General features: G+C 47.0%; 2 protein-coding genes across 9 annotated transcripts in view; one reads left to right on the forward strand and one right to left on the reverse strand.

The window, feature by feature from the left end:
• DENND11 (DENN domain containing 11) overlaps nt 1–16550 on the reverse strand; it is a 45599-nt gene extending 29049 nt beyond the window's left edge. For all 8 annotated transcript variants that reach the window (XR_006213359.1, XR_006213358.1, XM_042973818.1 and 5 more), the window contains exons 1-2: nt 16283–16550; nt 556–655 (exon numbers count right to left, since the gene is read on the reverse strand). Coding sequence is in view for 6 of the 8 variants with exons in the window: in XM_042973818.1 (XP_042829752.1) it covers nt 556–655; nt 16283–16550 (368 nt within the window). In the remaining 2 variants the exon portion in view is untranslated. The remainder of the gene's footprint in view (nt 1–555; nt 656–16282) is intronic.
• Nucleotides 16549–19900, forward strand: part of WEE2 (WEE2 oocyte meiosis inhibiting kinase) — a 40747-nt gene continuing 37395 nt past the window's right edge. The window contains exon 1 of the mRNA XM_042977220.1: nt 16549–16875. Coding sequence (XP_042833154.1) covers nt 16549–16875 — 327 coding nt within the window. The remainder of the gene's footprint in view (nt 16876–19900) is intronic.

Raw genomic sequence — 19900 nt, forward strand, 5'->3', positions numbered from 1 at the left:
TTCTTTCCTCACTTCCTGAGTCTCTGAGATTTTTAACAGGGCCGATGACCACAGCTGTCACTTTATCTCCTCCACCTTTCTTACACTTCTGTCATGGTTTCAGCCCAGGGAGAAGATTAAAGCTACTCTCGTTACCCTCGTGTTCTATTCGTTTGCTCCTCACACGAATCTTAATTACACAGGACTATAACTTAGCCTTACTGAAAGCTGGACTTTCAAGTTTTAGCCCACAAATGGCTTAAGTTAACCCAAACTGTACTGAAAGTCCATTCTTTCAACAAAGCCAAACCTCAAGTAAGACCTAGCGTTTTCTTAAAAGGGAGAGAGAACCTCTGATAGTTCTTAACTTTTGGGGGTCATGAAACCCATTGGGAACCTAATGAAAGCTGGGGGCCTTCTTGCTGGAAAACTGATATAAACACAAATCTATCTATATATATTTTCAGGGCATTTCTACACACCTTTGGAAGACCCCCTGATGAGAGCCCTTATGCTGTGGGGAAAGTCTGTGAGAAGAGAGAAATGGTACAGGGATTTACATTCTGAAATACTTACATGAAGTCAGACTGAATTTTATGGGACCCACTGGCCATAGACTTGAACTCAACACCTTCAAGGTCAATATCTTGAGGTAAGCACCATTCCACCATGTTCCCTGTGGGAAAGGAAGGTGACAAGTTAAAAGAAACAAAGTCATTCAAAGAAAAGGACGTAGTACAAGGGCTGAGGGCATACGGCTGCCCAATACACGCACTGCTGGCTCAGCCACCAAGACGCTTAAGTGGGTCATCTCATCCACCACCCACACGCTGGCAGAGTTCCCCAGTTACTCCAGAGGGCCAGGAGACAGGCCTTAAAGGAGCCTTGCCCTCTGCCGAGAGAGGAGCACATTCTTTCTAGTGACGATATGGTCTTTGGTGCTCCATTCTGCATAGCTACTTTCCAACATCCTTCCTTTCATGGTCTTACTTCCGAGGGCATGATTCTTACCCCCGTCTCCTTTCCCTAACCCCCTGAGATCTTGTTCCAACTTGTCCTTCTACAGCTACTGATGACTGACAACCCTGAACTCTTTTTAATTCACGTTGTCATTGACCTCTTTGTGGAATTTGAGAATTCCTCAAAAGTGTATTCCTCTTTTGCCTTGATTCCCATGAGAAAATACTATTTTTGTTTTTTCCCTACTTCTCTGTCTAGGTAGCTCTGCTTCCTCCCCAAAGTCTTTCTCTTCTCTCCCTAGGTGAGGCCCATAGCCAAGGCTTGGCCTTCAGTTCTTTGCTTCCAGAACCTTGGGGCTCATTCACTCATCATCAGTTACTGACTTTTTACCGAGCTGGACGCTGGAGCTACAAAGCCAAATAAGACATAGTCCCTGACTGCAAAAAGATTAGAATCCAGAGATCAACAAGGAGACCACAGATTACAGTTCCAGGGGATAAACGCTATGAGAGAGGAGAATGTGAGCAGCGATGAGCATCTATCAGATTGAAGGAATCGGAGATTTGCACAACAGCACTGTTACCCAGAACACGGACAGAACACATACGGAATATTCCCTACTGTTTTCTTGTGTGTTCAAAATTTTTCAAAATAACAGTATCGAGCTATGCGTGAGTTTATTTTTATTTTTTCTAACAGCTTGAGATACAATTCGCACACCGTGCCATCTACTCACTTACAGCAAACAACTCAACGGCTTTTAGTATAGTCAGCTGTGCAACCAACTACCACATTTTCAACGTTCTCCCATTTTTACATCCGAGGAAACAATGAGACAAATAGAACACTTGCTCAGAGTCACCCCTAACCAGCTGAGCTGGTGTGCTGCAGGGGCTGCCAGGAACTAGGGTTCTGGGGGCACCTGAAGGGTTCAGTGGGTTCCTGAAGGGTTCAGTGGGTTAAGTGTCTGACTTTGGCTCAGGTCATTATCTCATGGTTCTCGAGTTCAAGCCCTGCACTAGACTGTATACTGATAGCACAGAGCCTGCTTCCAATCCTCTGTGCCCCAATCTCTCTGCCCCTCCCCTGCTCATTCTCTCCCTCTCTCTCTCTCTCTCTCTCTCTCTCTCTCTCTCTCAAAATAAATAAATAAACTTAAAAAAAAAAAAAAAAAAAAGAGCTGGTTTCCAGGCCAGGCCTGGACTCCCTGCATGAAGCTAGACCAGTCACCCGACAGCGGTGTGGGGGGAGCAGTTAAATACGCACTTAGCCCAGGCTAGACTTGGCTCCAAGGCTTGGTTTTGTCACAAGCTGTGTGGCCTCTGGTAAAAGCTCTTGGATCCTCGGTTTCCTTATTGTAAAATGAAGACAATTCAATACGTGAGGAGGCTGACTCACCTGTAAGATTGCTTCTAGCTTTTAATTCCCAACTACAATGAGGGGGAGAAAATTAAACATAAATTCCCAAGTATCCAGTACAAGGGGAATATATATTCCTTGAAGACAGAGGCTCGCCTACTTCCCTTGTGCTCTGAGCACCTGGCATAGGCCTCAGCCAAGTGGGAAAGAAACATGTGAAATGACCCTTTCAAGGGCAGAGAAAGGTGGGAAGAGTTGGGGGGGGGGGTGAGGGCAGCAGATGCGGCAGGCCTTGGGTGACCTGCCCAGGAGTAGGCAATGGCCCTGTGAGTATAAACAGGGGTGGGAAGGATTATGACACTTTATTTTAGAACAAACTTATCACTACCCCAAACCCTACTTTCCTAGGCATTAGAGATGCCATAAATAATCCAGCCAACAGTGCTTTCAGATCGTACTCCAAGCATCAGAGAAGCTGCATATCCAGTCTACTACATATGGGTCCAGTCTCCAAACGTGGCAGACACCACGGAGGGTTATCTGGCCTCACCTTCAGAGCCTAAGGTGCTTTCAAATAGTTTTCTTTCAAGAGAGGAATCAGGGCTCTAACAAAGAGCTAAACCCAAAAGCGTGTAAAGGGGAATTAGGATTTTATAAAACAGAAAGGATAGAATGATGGTGTGCGTGTCCGGGTTAAAGACAAGGAAAAGCATGCTGCATACTGAAAGAGGGGTGAACTTGGGGATAAAGGGATTTCCATCTTTCCCCTTCCGTGCACGTCTACTATCTCTGTGATTCAGTGGCTTTCGGCCTGTGGAGTGCATCAGGGCACCCAGGGAACTTATAAGAGTGTTGGGGCCTATCCCCGATATACAGGATCATGGTCCCTGCCTCGGAGCACATGGGGATTCTGCTGGCGAGCTCCTGCTTCAGCCTGTGTACACGGCCCTAACCCTCTGCGATGGGAACAGGTGGCCGGCCTAGGAAGGGACAGCCTGGGACAGGGCTGCTGCAGTGTCCCTCAGGTAGATGCTGTCCTCCTCGCCTACCCAACCTGCGTCTTCTCTTATCCACTGCCTTCTTCCCTCGCTGCCGCTCCATAATGGGTTCAGAGAGCCCTAACACTGTTTCTTTCCTCCAACCCAGCCGATCCATGACTTCTAACAAAAAAACTTGTTAAAACACCACCAGGGTGCCTGGGTGGCTCAGTCGGTTGAGCATCCAATTCTTGATTTTGAGCTCAGGCATCACCTCACAGCCTGGGGATCAAGCCCCCCATCATGCTCTGCACTGACAGCATGGAGCCTGCTTGGGATTCTCTCTCTCTCCCTCTCTGCCCCTCCCCTGCTCACACATTCTCAAAATAAACATTTAAAACAAAGAAACAAAACTTGAATTTACCTAAAATTTTTTTCCTGACAGCTAAGTACAGAAGAGCACACAAATCCTAACTATTGCTCAGTGAATTTCCCCAACATGCACATCCCTGCGTAACCAGCACCCAGACCAAGAAGGAGAAGCCTTCTGTACACCAGAAGCCCCGCTGTCCCCCTCGTGACCCTCTCTCAACGGGAACTATTATCTTGACCTCTAACGCTGTAAATCCGCTTGGCGGTTTTGAAATCTATATCGATGCAATTGTAGTTTACATTCTTTTAGGTCTTCTTTTGCTCAATATTCTTTGCAAGATTCATTCATGCGGATCCACGAAGCTACTTCCATCCTATGCATGTAACAGATTATCTATTTCACTGTTGATGTGCGTTTAGCTTATTTCCAATTTGAGGCTGTTACAAACAGACCACTACCAAACGTCTTATACTTAAGTCGTCTGGTGAACACATGTGGGGTGGCTTTGTAATAGGTCAGCCTGGCTAGGCCGAACTACGTCTCTCAGAATTGCCTTCCTCGTGAATTCCAGGTGAGACGGGTGGAATGTGGGATGTGGGATGTGGGAGTGATATGGCAGGGCAGCAGTCGGCATATTGTATGCACATCAGGAGGCTGGGGAAGGAGCACCAGGCAGCTCGTGTGCATTACTGCTCGTCTGCGGACCACCTCGGGGGTCTGGGGGTGGCAGCCAGGCCCGTGAATGCTGGACCCACCTTCCCCTGGATCTTCTTTCACCTTCTCTGACTCCTAAGCCAGGTGTGTGTTTAGTTCCACAATGAAGGGCATCAACTTCATCAGGACACCCACATCCTGAAAGCTGGAGGCGGACTGAGCCGGGTTCCTGTACATGAGTTCCAGCTTCTCTCCATGTTCCCAACTATACTCTCTTCTTCCATAACTGCCGGCCCAACAGAGTTCCAGCTCCCTCATCAGGCAGAAAGACAACAGCCTTATACAGCCTGCCTACCTAGCTCCCACAACTGCATAAGATTAAATTCTTGCAATAAATCCCTTTAGACATCTCCCAGCGGTTCTGTTTCTTCGATTAAACTTTGATACAATATGCACAGATTTCCGTCGACAACATCCCTAGGAATAGAACTACCGTAAAAATGTCTTCATCGGGGCTAACTAAGAGATCTTTAACAATTCCCAAAGCAGCGTTTCCCAAAGCTTTTGTTGACAGAGCTTCTGCAAAAAAACAAAAACAAAACAAAACCAAAAACAAAACAAAACACATTTTTCAAAAGGGATTTTGGCCAAATTATCTTAGGGTAAACAAGGATAGACACATTTCTTTACTGCAGAACTTCTCAGAGCCTTTAGTATGTTACTCTGCTTTGTGGACCTCTACGAGACCTTAATGTTTCCAAAATTTGGGGGCTAATAAACCTATTCTTAACAAGCATCCCCTGTACAGCCCACCAAAGTGGGGGGAAGAAGCATCTTAAGGGACTAATTTTACTGAAGACATTTTTTTTTTTTTAAGAAATGCCAGCGCACAAGGAGCTGCAAGTTGACCCTCAATATCCACTCTTACAGGGAACAAAACCTCCTATATTTAGCCAAATCACAACTACGTTCCTCAGTACCTTCTTGCCTGTAGGTACGGCTACATGAGTCAATTCTGGCCAATGGGAAACGGACAGAAGTGAGGTGTATGGTTGCCAAAAAGTACCTTAAAGGGCAGGTGTACGTGCTGTCCCTTCCTCCATCCTGCTGTCTAGAATGTGGATGTGGTGACAAGCCATCATGAATCTAGGTCCCTGGATGGCCGCTTGGACTGAGCCAGCATTCCAGCCCTAGGCTAGCTATCTCCTGTTGCATGAAAGAGAAATAAACTCCTATCTTGATTAAGCCACTGTTACTTTGGGTCCCTGGTATTCATGGCCAAACCCACGTGTTACCTGACACCGCTGACCTGTAGAAGAAAGCCCCCATTCCTCAGCGTGGCTCTCAAAGCCGCCACCCTCGTCCCTCTGTGCGTGTCCGGTCCTCGCGCTACAGAAACTGACAGACTCAGATGGAGGGAGTGACATCCTGGTAGTTACAGTCTTAACTTCTAGATGGATGTAAGTCCCTCAGGGGAAAGTTCCATCAGGGTCAGGCTGGCGAGTCACGGAATGAGCACGGGTTCCAGAGCACTGCTCTGGGACTAGTTACCCTCACCTTTACCTACTGACATGCTCCTTGAATGAAAGGAAAGTAAATGAAGTAGACGAAGCTACTTTGGTCCTCATGCCAGCCTACGTAATCACTCTTAGAGGTCTATTTCCACAGGAGACGGGACTTCTTAAAGACAGGAACTTCGTTGATCGTCACATCCCAACACGGCACACCGCTTAGCACGGTACAGGATGGGTGTTACGTAGTAATAACAATAATGAAAGAAAAACAGCTTTATTGCAGGCAGGCATTTTTTAAAGAGCCAACTGATGAATTAATGTTAATTATCCTAGGGGTAATGATACTGTGGTTATGTAAGAAAATGTCCTTCTTCTTAGGAGGTTTATACTCAAGAATTTAGAAGGATCATCACGTTTGCATTTACTATCAAAAGGCTCAGAAAAAAAAAGTATATCTTTATATAGTCAGTTTTGACACATTGCTTGCTGAACTAGAGTCGACACAACTGAAGTATTTTTCTTTTTTAAGATTATTGATCTTTGAGAGAAAGAGTGAGCAGGGGAGGGGCAGAGAGAGGGGGACAGAAGATCCGAAGCGGGCTCTATGCTGACAGCAGACAGCCCGATACAGAGCTTGAACCCATAAATTGCGAGATCATGACCCGAGCGGAAGTCAGATGCTCAACTGACCCACCCGGGCGCCCCAACACAATTGAAGTATTAAAGAACGATCTGAGCATAGGGATTTCACATTTCCTTATGCTGGCGATCCAATGCAATCTCAATCCAAATGCCAGCAAATTACTTGTGGATATTGAAAAGTTAATTCTAAAGTTTATATGGAAAGGCAAAGGCCCCAGACAGCCAACACAAGACTGAATAAAAAGTGAGGATTGACACTACCCAATTCTAAGACTTACCATGAAAACTACAGTAATCAAGACAGTGATTAGACAAGATTAGACACATCGACGGAACAGGACACAGAGCCCAGAAACAGACCCACACAAATACAGTCAGCTGATCTTTGCCAACAAAGCAAAGGCCATACAATGGATAAAGGATTATCTCTTCAACAATGGATAACCACAGGCAAAAAAAAAAAAAAAAAAAAAGAGAGAATCTAGACACAGAACTTAACTTACACCTTTCACAAAAATTAATTCAGTATGAATAGTATACTTAAATGCAAAATGCAAAATTATAAAACTTCTGGAAGGTAACAAAGGAGAAAATCTAGGTGACCCTGAGTTTAGCAATGAGTTTTTAGATACAACACCAGGAACAAGATCCATGAAGAAAAAAATTGGTATGTTGTACTTCATTAAAATTAAAAACTTCTGATCTGTGGAAGATACTATGAAGAGAATAAAGACAAGCCATAGACAGAGAAAATATTTGTAAAAACATACCTGATAAAGGCTTAAATCCAAAATATACAAAGAACTAAAACACAACATTAAGAAAAATATAAACACCCAATTTAAAAAATGAACAAGGGGCACCTGGGTGGCTCAGTCGGTTAAGCATCTGACTCGATTTCGGCTCAGGTACTGATCTCAGGGTCGTGAGTTCAGTCAAGCCCCATGTTGGGCTCCATGCCGGGCGTGGAGTGTACTTAAAAAAATATTAAAAATGGACAAAAGATCAGACCAGTGATCTCACCGAAGAAGATACACAGATGGCAAATGAGATTATGAAAAACATGCTCAAAATTACATGTCATTGGGGAATTCCAAATCCAAACAAGATTCTTCTCACGCCTATTAGAATGGTCAAAATCCCGAACATGGAAAACACCCAATGCTAATTGCAAGAGCACGCAGCAACAGGAAGTCTCATTTGTTGCTGGTAGGAATGCAAAATGGTACAACCACTTTGGAAGACAGTTTGGCATTTCCTTACAACTAAACATACTCTCACCGTATGATCAGGCAATCATGCTCCTTCACATCTATCCCAAGAGTGAGAACTTAGGTCCACACGAAAGCCTGCCCATGGTTTACAGCAGCTTTATTTCTGATTGTCCCAAACTGGAAGCAACCAAGGTGTCCTCCAGTTGGTGAATGGATAAGCAAACTGCGGAACATCCAGACAATAAAATACTGTTCGGAAATAATGAGCTATCAAGCCACAAAGACATAAAGGAACCTTAAATGCATGTTGCTAAGAGAAAGAAGCCAATCTGAAAAGGCTACATACTATATAATTCCAACTCTGTGACATCCATGAAAAGAAAAAATTAAGAGATAGTAAAAAGATCAGCAAATAAGGAAGGATTAGTTGGGGGAGCACTGAGGATTTTTACGGCAATAAAACCCTTTCTGTAGGATACTCTTACAGCGCATATGTAACATTGCGCATTTTTCTTTTCATTTTTTTAAAATTAATGTTTCTTTATTTTTGACAGAGAGACAGAGTATGAGTGGGAAGGGGCAGAGAGAGAGGGAGACACAGAATCCGAAGCAGGCTCCAGGCTCTGAGCTGTCAGCACAGAGCCTGATGTGGGTCTTGAACTCACGAACCACGAGATCATGACCTGAGCCAAAGTTGGACACTTAACCAACTGAGCTACCCAGACACCCCAAGGATAAAACTTTTATATTTCTTTCACAGTTGGTGTGCTTTGTTAAACAATGTTAAAACTCCTTTTATCAAATCATCATGAAATATTTATACGTACTTAAAGCAATCATTTTTATTTTTTTTGATGATTATTCCCGGTGCGGGGGGGGGGGGGGGGTGGGGGCATGGGAAGGGGCAGAGAGAGAGGGAGACACAGAATCTGAAGCAGGTTCCAGGCTCTGAGCTGTCAGCACAGACCCTGATGCGGGGCTCGAACTCAGGAACCATGAGATCACGAGCTGAGCCGAAGTCGGACACTTAACCGACTAAGCCACCCAGGTGCCCCACATCGTGCATTTTTCAAACCCAGAGAATGTACAATGCAAAGAGTAGACCCTAATGTAAACTATGGGCTTTAGTTAATAATTATTTATCAATATTGGTTCATCAATTGTAACAAACATGCCACACTAATGCTAGATGTGAATAAAACGGAAAACTGGGTGCGAAGGTGGGATATGGGACCCTCTGCACTTTCTTCTCAGTTTTTCTGTAAATCTGAAACTGACGTAAAAAAAATGTTTATTAACTAAGAAAAGAAGGTAACGGGTCAGTTAATGTAGGTGAATTACCCTGGGATTGGTAATGATATTGTGGTCATGTAGGAAAACGGCCTTATTCTTAGGAGATTTGTACTGAAGTATTCAGAAAAGAAATGTTATGATGTCTGCAACTTACTGTCAAATAGTTCAGCAGAAAAAGATAAGCACACCTCTATATATAGTCAGTTCTGCTATAACGCCAGCTGAATTCGATCCAAAGCAACTGATACATTAGGGAGCCGTTTGATCGTAGGGGATTTCCTGTTTGCTGATAGGTGATTTTGATCACAAGGATCACAATGTGAATGCAGAAAACTGCACCCAGTTGAAATGAGACGCACGGAAATACACAAAACACCCCCCTCCCACCAAACCTCAAACACTCACACATTACCTTCTTCAGAGTTAAGAGCCCTGACTATCACTTCCAGGCCTACTGTTGTCCATCAAATGTCACACAGCTCTGCTTCCATTCATTTCACCATAAATCACAGGCTCCACCTCCCCAGGTGTCTTAAGGTAAAGTGCCAAACTTTGAGTATTTATGCATCTCCTAACTAGTTATCATATGTAAAGCTGTCCTACCATTTTTATTTGGTTCCCTTTTAAAAAAAAATGTGTCACTGACAGTTTTTGAGCGCTGTGCCCTGACCCCATCTTCTCCATAAACCTTGTGACTTTTACCATAAGTCTTTCACAGCACAGTGACTTTTAGGAATGCATGTTCCACATTAGAGCTGAGATGTGTACGCATAAAGCAAATATGGCAAAATGTCCACAAATGGGGACGGGCTCGAAGTATTCACTGTACTATTCCTCCAACTTTTCTGAGGTTTAAAAAATTTCAACAAATTGGAGAACAGAATTTAAATGATAGGGATGTGAAAAAAACATAAGGTAAGCAGAAAGGACTTTGCAAAAGGAAAATAAATGGGGGCAATCCACACAAAGTAGGGTAATAACGAGGCATCATGGCTAAAGGTCATCCTTTCCAGAAACATTACACCATTCACAAAAATTGGAAGCCAGTTTACATATAAAATTTGTAGAGACTTAAAGACAAGTGATTCTGTAAAAATAAAACCCATTGCATGCCAGAAAAACTTCCCATTGAATGCTAACTACCCCGGTCTTGGTCTTCGGACTATTATTGGCTTCCCAAATACCCTCACCATATTTTAGAACTCAGCCAGGAAACTGGGGCCAAAAAGGATTCTACAGAAGGGCTCATCCGAGGGGTAATCAATCAAAAAGAGACGAGTTGACAATGACAAGGGCTTTCCCGCCTCACTTTCTCTCCTTCGCAACCGTGGGCCCACCTGGAGGCCCAGCCTCATCTCTAGCTGCAAAGACAACCTATGGGGAAGGGCCACATGAGCGCACGAGGGTCACATGTGGCAATCTGCATTATGTACGTCCAGCCGGCCATTCAATAAATATTGGCAGAACATAATTGGCAGCCAGTGCCAGGGGCTGGGCTCATGCAAAGGCAAATATGTATGTCCCCGTGGAACTTGGACTCCCAGCTTATTGCGCAGGCAGCCCAGTCATCCAGGGGAAGCCAGAGGGCGAGGCTGAGCCTGGTGCAGATGGACAGATGGTCTGAACCTGCCTCTCCACGGTTCGGAAGGTCAGCCTGGCAGCTGTGTCCACGGCAGAGCCTCCCAGGGCTGATGTTTCATGAACTCCTGCACTGGGCGAGATCTGCTCTGTCCCATCTACTGCAAACGGGACTGTTTCCGTGTACACTGAGGTGATTCGGCACCACCACTGCTCTGGGAGAACAGACGTGGGCTGTTACTGCTGCTGCCTGTTACAAAGTTCATCTCAAAGTATTTAAAGTAGACAGAGCAAGGATCTTCAGCGAAATAATCTCTAACGGGAAACGCGTGACTTTCCTTCCCCCTCCTCCCTCCTGTTGGGTGGTTTCCAATCAAGGATTTCCTCCTGAGGTCTTGCTATCGGTGGCTGCATCAGCACACGTCCTACAGCTCCTTCTGACCTCAGGAGCAGAGCCTTGTGCCCCCTTTTCCCTCCCCAACATATGCCTTGATTTTTCACCCATTCCATCGTCTCATCAGCATAGACACGAGCCCTGGTTTTAGCTGGGAAGTAAAAAGGAACTTTGTCTCGGGAAGAAAGGCAAGAATCCAGGGGTACGTGGCGCCTCCCCTCCCCACCTTCCCTCTACAGAACCATTTCCTTGGCGGGGCGGGCGGGGGGTGTCACCAAATGCCAGAGAGGGAAGAAACCTCAGAAGATTATTTGGTTCAGCCTCCAAACACCAGAAAAGGAAATAGCTTCTATTGATTTTTGGTCTTAAATGGTCTTAAATAATTTTAAAACCACCTAGGGTGAGAGTATGCGCGAAGCAAAAGAAGAGTCAGGATAAAGAAACCTGGGGCAGGAAGAAATCAATCCTGGTGATTTCAAGTCAGCCCTCAACCAATCCATGGCTGAATTCCGATGCATTAATTTCAAGTGGAAAAACCCTTCCAGTTCACAGACTCTGTATCCTATTACCCTGGGCAGCGGTGTGAGGAGGGAGCACTGGCCCTGGAGACTTGGCTGGCCTCTGGGCTCTGACCTCTCTGCTCCGTGAATTCAGGGCATCTTCTCCTGCCCACCCCCCCCAACCCCCCCACCGCCCCGAGCCATTACCGTGATGAGCAGCGTCAGAAGGATTAGAGACCAGGTCCCCGAAACCCCCCGCATAGTGGGGACCCAGTAACTGGTGGGTGTTATGGTTCTTATTCCTGCTTGACTCCCTTAAGAAACAGCATTCACAGCAGATGGCCACAGACTGACTTTTCCCTGAAAACCACAAGCAGGTGAATCACCAACAGCCGGGGAAGATTCTGCCAACGTGGGATTAATGAAATTAACCACAACTGCATTCCACTGACATCTGAGGGAACTCTGGGAAAGGATGTGGCAGTTAATCATTCTAAGGACCTCCTGGTTGGTTGGCAGAAAGCGCCCTCTCTTTGCCCTCTGAGCTGGCCGTGCTTAGGACTGCTCTTTGCATCTCAAAATTTTGTCCCACATCTTCCGTTCTCACTCTACTTTGTCACTGCCCCTGTCACGGCTGGAGCCACTTACGATTTGCACAAGTCAGGGGACGTGGGCCATGCTCCAAGCTGGGTCTCAGACACCACACCTAACCTTAATCCCGCCGTGCCCCCTCATGTCTGCTGTGGAAAAGAACATGCTTGTACGGTGTGGACTTTTGGAGACCATATGGAGATTAAAATTGGTGTGTGAGTGATCTCAAATACATAAACTTAGGGGCATTTAGACTCACTAAATGAAACAGGTGTTTAGATGTACTTTAGGTGGTGGCTAGCGGCTGAGGGAGGAACGGGTAGTAATTCATTCCTCATCAGGAAGAACAAAAAGGAAAAGAGATTATCTCAAAAACTTCAGCTCTCCTCCCCTCAGCCTTTCCCTGTGCCCTCCTCAGCAGTCCAAAGTAAGCATACGCCACACAGGAATTATCTGCAGACCCCCCATGAAATAACTCAGGCTGGGGGGAATGTAGCAGTTTAAAGCAATTCTCTTACAGGGGCGCCTGGGTGGCTCAGTGCGTTAAGCCTCCAACTTGGGCTCAGGTCATGATCTCACGGTTTGTGAGCTCCAGTCCCACACCGGGCTCACTGCTGTCAGGGCAGACCCGCTTCAGATCCTCTGTCTCCCTCTCTCTCTCCGCTCCTCCCCTGCCTGTGCTCTAAAATAAATAAACATTAAATAAAAATAAGGTGAACCTCTTATAAAGAAACAGCCCCAACGATTCATTGTGTCCAAAGCTTTACCTGCTGCAGGCTCACACACAAGTGGGCAGAAAAAAAAATAAAAATTAAGAATCGAAGGCTTGAATAATGGGTTGATCACAATGAAAGAGCAAGATTCTGGCTGCCAAACCCTCCCACCTGGCTTGCATAGTAAGCATCTGGGCCTGCTGTCAATAGCAGCTTTGTAGCCCAGATGGCCAGAACTGCCATCCCAGGGCTCCCTGCTCCAGAGAGAGACTGAGTGTGTGAGAGTGAGTGAGTAAAGAGAGAGAGAGAGCACACGCGCCTCTACTGCACTTGAACCTGAGGCCCCGGTCCTCACGTCATTTGTAGATACGACCACCATAATTTTCAAACCATGAATCCAATGACAATCGCATGCATTACACCTCTACCCTCTTCTCTGATCCTTCCTACAAATGCCCAACCCAAAACTTGTATCCAGAAGTATAAAAGAACTGCTCTCTCCCATTGTTATACACCAGCCTGAGAATCCCTAAGTGTATTCCTGCTGGAAGCGTGTGCTCATGCACACGTCCACCCACACCCTCCCACACCCTCACCAGGACCCACTCCTCCCTCACACCCTCTTACATCCGCTTTCACCACAGGCCACTCACAACCTTCTCCGCCCCACCCCCCGCCGCAAGGTGCACCACAGCCGTGGATTTCTCTCCTCCCACATCTTCTCTCTCGCCCTCTCGTGTGCACGCGTGCCAACAGTTACTTCCACCAGATGGGAAGCTGAATGAAATAGCCATGGGCTGGGCAGTGAATGACTGGGTAGGTCAGGGTAGAAGGGAGGGGCTCCTAGGGAACGAAACAGGACACAGGTGGAAGAAACACGGGGGAGTGGGTAGGCAGGCAAGAGAAAAAACTCCAATCTCTCCCACGTGAGAAGCTCTGTGATATGTTCTGATTTTTATAAAGAAGCCAGTAATTGCTTTACTATTTTTGGTATCAAAGGCTAAGGAAGGCAAAAGTCTTGGTGGACCAAGGTTACTAGCATTGTGCTCTAACCCAACTGAAAAACATGGACCAAGATTAAAGAGTAACACATAGCAGATCAGCCTCAGTAGCAGAGTGAGGAGGACACGGAACTGAACCAGGAAACATGGTCTGGTCCTGTGATGTCTCCAGCTCACTGGGGAACTGAGAACTGGCATCTCACCTCTCCGGACAGTGACTGCCTCGACCACCAGATAAGGGACACAGCAGGAGCTCTGAGCCCTAGTGCTAACCTTTGAGGATCCAGGAACCTCAGCATTCATTCATTCCAACTGCTACATTAGGAGATGCACCATATTACTTTCACTTTATAGAGGTACTACCAGAGTATTTTTTTTTTTTCCAGAGTATTTTTACAAGATGCAAAGAGACTTGTTGGACTGGGATAGGTGACAAAGGAGAGGTAGGTTTATGGGCAAGGAACAGCAGCTTTCAGAAAAAACAAAAACCAAAAGCAACCAAAGCTAAACACACATTCTCTCTCTCTTCCCCTGTCCTCTCTCCCACTCCTTCCCTTCCTCTCCACCCTCTGGACACAGTAAGGATGAAAAGTTGGGGGGGCAGACAGCACCCTTGGTCTGCTTGCTCATGTATAAACTGGGTATGAACGATGATCAAAATAGAGGATTACAAACTACATGAAACACCATGATAGTAAAACGCCTGCACAAAGAGTCCAAGGACCAGTTACAATCCCTTCTGTCCACACTAACCTTAATTTGAAAACATTACATAATACCCCCTTGTATGTATATTCCATATACATATACCCATCCAAATGATGTCACAGCTGGGACTGATAAGGCAGGGGGAGGGTCCCAGCTCTGTAGTGCTTTTTAATGTCATCAACTGCATCTGTGGTTAGTGTAGGGCTTTTCTTTTCTCTTTCCCCTCCCTAGACTCTACTGCCAGTGCTATACCGCTGCGGAATCGGACCCTGTCAGTGCTCTCTTGCCATTTCTTCTAGCTAGCCTTCAGCATTTCCCACAGTCCCATGCCTGCATCCATTTACCTGTAGATGATGGGATAGGGGATAAGGAATATTATTAGTTACAAAGTATCCGTTTTTATTTACCAATAAAGACTGCTTTTGGTCAGAAACAGTAGCTTCTGAAATCACTGGTATCTAGGAGTCCCAACCATACGAGTCAACCAGCAGGTGTTAAAAAAGAAAAAGGAGAATACCAGTATGCACCACATGTAGAAGGGGTTAGTACTATTTCATGAAACTGGTTTCAGTTTCATTTGTATGCCTGTGAGTGTAGTGGTCGTGAAGTCAAATTTACTTCCAACAGTGGGTCACACACAATCAAAAAAGTTTGAAAGCCACTGGGATAAGGGCCAAGGAATAGACAGGAGGCTGAAAGGCCTAGTCCGTCCACCAACTATTTTTCTATCCTGTGCTATTTCTTCCTGCATCTTGCTGCTTTATCATCCCGGACCCTAGGTCAGTTACCCGGCCTGGACACTATCTTCTGCCACCTGAAGATCCCAGGCCTTTCTCCTCCCACCCCACGGCCACCCATCAGGTTCTTGTGAATGAGTTCTACAGCTCCTCCCTGGAGATCACGAAGAAGTTATTTCCATTCACTACCAGGCACTCTTCATTCCAGGACTCCCCTCGGGGAGTTAGGGTCAGAAATATCTGGGTTTCCTAAAACCCCAGAACCAGGAATAGGCACTCCTTCCTTCAATGCTGAGAGCTGATGAGCTCCGGCTTGAGGCCCCGCAGCAACCACCTGAGGCTTTCCCAGAGAGTGTATTTACTCACTTTTGAACCCCCACGAAGTCTTTCACCACTCACTTGGACACTTCCTTCCTGGTTAATTAGGCTCAAGATTATTTTAGATAACCCTTTAATTCTCCATACAAACCATCAAGAGTCTACCTGAGGAGGCTTCTCCTTTAATCCGCCTCCAGTTTAATCCCTCAGTCCTATCCCTTAATGCTCCCGGCACTAATTCCTCAAAATGATGCTGCCAGAGCAAGTGAACTTGGCCGCTTGGAAAGTTACCGTGCCGGGAGTGACGGGGAGCGAGGGCGGGGAAGCAGAAAACCTGGAAGTTCAGTACAATCTGTTTCAGGAGTTCACCTGGGGGGCATTTCTCCTCTTGATGGGGAAAAAAATAAAAAATAAAACAAAAAACACCTTTCAGCAGAGCCAGAAAACAAAAGGCAGCGCGCCGCGGCCGCCGACGGGATCCTGCAGCACTGGAGAAGTGCAAACAGGGCTGTGGGGACCCGGGCGCGGACCGCGGATCTGCCGGGAGGCCGCGCGGGACGGGAAGGAGAAGGGGGTCGGGGGGGCTCCGCGAACAAAGCCCCGCGTCCCGCGCCCGGACCTCGCGGGGGCACTCTGGCCGCTCCGAGCGAGCGGGGCGGCGGGGTGGGGGGTGCAGGTGTGTGGGTGAGGGTGCGCGCGCAGCGAGCCCCTCCCCCGCCGCCCCCAAAGCCCCGGGGTGCGCGACCCTCTCCCGGCCCCCGGAGCGGCGGCTCTCACCCGAGCGGGGGTCGAAGGTGACCACGAACACGGCCACCACCTGGTCCTCCTCCACGTCGCCCAGCTCCAGGCGCCCGGGCTGCAGCAGCACCTCGGAGGCGCCCAGCTCCTCGGGCCCCCGCCTCCTGGCCGGCTCCGCGGCCGGCCGGCCGCCCCCGCCGCTGCCCCAGCCCCGGCCTCCGGCCTGCGGCTCCGGGGCCTGCGGCGGGGAGACGGCGGGGCCCTCGGCCCAGCGCAGCAGCGGCGCCGCGTCTCCCCGCTCCACCATGGCGAAGCGAGGAGGAGCCGCGGGCGGCGAGGGGCGGGCGCAGGGGCGGGCTGCGGGAACTCCCCTCGCCGGGCCGGGCCGGGCCGCCGCACCGCCCGAGGCCGCACCTGCCCCGCGCCGCCCCGCCCGCCGCCGCCGCCGCCGCCCTCCCGCCGCCCTCCCGCCGGGGCTGGCGCTCCGATCCAGCCGGAGAAGGCGTCCTCGCCACCGGCTTCGCCCAACTGCGTGCCTGGCTGGGATTCGCGGGTGCATGTGTGTGCCGGTGCACGGGAAACGTCTGGCGGCATGGACGCGCATCCACCTGGATCCGTCCACCTGTGCTGGGGTGAGGTGCCTTCTCACCTGGGAGTCCGTCGGATAACTGTACCACCGTGAATTTTTATACGCCATCATTCTTTTTGTAATCTCCCTGGTCATATGGACCATGACAGAAATGTGTTACATAATCCTGGAAGTGTGGCTGAAGCCTGCGCCGGGCTGGGAAGTGAAGCGGGAGAGGGAGCCTTGGCCGCCCCGGGGTTGTTTGGGCTTTGGATGTGGCCTGGCCTCCTGGAGCTGTGGGTTTGGGTGTGCTGCCTGAGGTAGTTTTGCGTGCAGAACCCAGTCGGCTGTTGCCTGGCCCCGGCCTTCCCTGGACCCTGCCTGGGGCTCATCCATTTCAGTGACTAAACCTCCAGAGAAGGTGGTGGACGGTCATTTACTTGCCCTTGGGCCCGGGAAGGGGAGGTTGAGCCAAACGATGAAAGCAGTCCCCCTTCTGTAGGCTAAATGCCGCATAAATAGATTATGGTTATGTCATAGATTTTGGCTTGGAAACAGCAGCCCCGGGCAGTCATTTATTATCTCCTTAGGAAGAGGGGTTAAATCGTGTCTTCATTGTATCTCTAGCACATAGGATAGGCTTCTTCTTCGGCACTGCCTGAGTGACACCCAGTGCATAAATCCACCAGATCCTTCTGAGAGCAGGCAAACTGCTGGGGCTCCTCGAACCTTGGAGGAGTCATGTCTGAACAGGTCTCTCTCCTCTCCTCATTCTTTCTTATTTTAACGGCTATTTCTTATTCCCACCTCCTCTGATTACTTAGCCACCACATATACCCAAGGGTCGGGGCATTCAAAATATTATTTCTAAATATAAAACGGGGTTCATAGAAAATCCTCAATTTCCAAAGCCATCAGCTTTGGTTCTGACTTTTCTCTTTCTCCCCTAAGGGACTTCTTTTTCCTGATCTTTTGTGTGAACCCCACCCAGAACCCCCTAGTTTAGTACCTTCAAGTTGTGTAGGTACCAAAAGTTGTGAATGTGCCAGGAAATAAACTCATAATCTCCATCCTATATATATTCAGATATATATGCTATATATAATTTGCTATATAAACAAAAGACTAAAATGTCCAAACCTTAAACCTAGAGCCTTTCCCACACTTATTAACGTATGTGTCCTAGCTCACCAGCCACCATGTCTATCTGCAGATTCCTAGTGCCCTGCATAACAGGTGCACAAGAAGCATTTGTCAAGTAAGCAGATGAATAAAAGTAGAGACTTAACACCTCCGTACAACTGGCTCCTCCTGCCAGGCTTAACCTAGCATCTTGCACTTAACACGGGCTCAAAAATGTTAATGATGGTGATGACAGACCTCTTAACACATTCACAGTCTGAAAGGGCTCTACATCTGACCATCAGATTTATCTTCTCTGTATCTACTGAATTTCACGAAATGATAGGAAAAGAAACTAATTAAATGTAGCTATTAGAATAGCTCTGGTGGGAAAGGAGTGTGAAGGGCAAGAAGAAATGAAGGGCAGTCAGATTCAGGGACCCTAGGATGATGTTATATTTTAAAAAGATTTTTTTTTACATTTATTTATTTTTGAGAGACAGAGCTCGCGAGCAAGCAGAGGAGGGGCCGAGAGAGAAAGAGACACACAATCCGAAGCAGACTCCAGGTTCTGAGCAAGCTGTCAGTGCAGAGCCCGACTCGGGGCTCGAATTCAGGAACCGCGAGATCATGACCTGAGCCAAAGTGGGATGTTCAACCAACTGAGCCACCCAGGCGCCCTGGATGATATTATATTTTAAAATGAGTTCCCCTAGAATGCCATATATCTCAATTTTAAAATAAAATTATTTTATTTTCCCAAATACTGAACATATCTACATTATATATCTATAAGATATAAAACACGTAATGTATATAAAATGTAGTATATAAAAGTGATTTTGATCTATAATCTCACCACTGGGTTGGCCACTGTTAAGATTTTGCTTATCTTTTTCTCTAGTTCTCTGGTGCAGCGTCTCACTTGCTAGCATTGCTATGGTGACTCCTGATTGCTGCCAGCCCCACGGAGATCGAGTTCTCACCGAGGAGATTTGTGTTTACTTTTGCCGGCCTTCTGCAGGCACAGCCAACCAGAGAGTACTTTGAGTTAAGTCCTGTGCTTGAGGTTCTTTGGACCGTGCTGGTAGTGTGAATTCAAAACGCAAGCTAGTGCAAACACCGGCTGATAGTGCAAATTCTTGGGCGACATGTTTTTCTTCCCTCCAGCCAATGATAGAGACAAGTTTCCCTACCTGGCCCTGTCCATGTGGAAGGTTTATTTGCCACAGGTGTATATGGGGTATCATGCTCGACTCCTCACCTGGGGCATTTTAAAATTCTTAGTGGCATGTAAAAATAATGCTGTATCTTAAAATACATGATATAATGAAAAGTTTTCCATGTTTATGTTGAAATCATACCATACATAAATTTTGTATTTTTTTTCCTTAACATCAGACCGGGAACATTTTCCTATCCTTTTAGCAACTTTTTGTATGCATCATTTTAATGGTTCCCATTGTACGTATGTTTGAAAATTTATTTAACCATTTTCTCCTTGTTGGACACTCAAGCCCTTCCCCCTTTCATTGTGCCTAAAGTGTTGGCCAAATTTCACTGAAGTAACACTACCTATTATATGCTGAGCCCTGCACACAGTGATGGGGCAGCCAGGAAGAAGGCAGATATCGCTTCTCACCAGGCTTATAGCCTGGCAGGGAAGGCAGCTATCAGGCAAGAAATGAAATCTAGAAGGAGGGGTGACAGGGCAGATACAATCAATCAGCTTTTCGGGTTGTTGACTTATGTATGACAGATTTCCAGAGGCAGCAATATTGGGTTAAAATGTATTTGTGTTTTTAAGGTTCTCAATAATACTGCCAAATTGTTGATTCATGGGTATGTAAGGACATCCATTTCATTTTGTCGCAATTAGATATTGCCATTTAAAGTACTTTTTGCCAACTTGTCAGATGAACATGGCATTTTAAAAAGTTTATTTATTTTGAGAGGGTGGGGGGCAA

The sequence above is a fragment of the Panthera tigris genome, chromosome A2 (assembly GCF_018350195.1).
Source record: "Panthera tigris isolate Pti1 chromosome A2, P.tigris_Pti1_mat1.1, whole genome shotgun sequence".
In the NCBI taxonomy this organism is placed as follows: domain Eukaryota; kingdom Metazoa; phylum Chordata; class Mammalia; order Carnivora; family Felidae; genus Panthera; species Panthera tigris.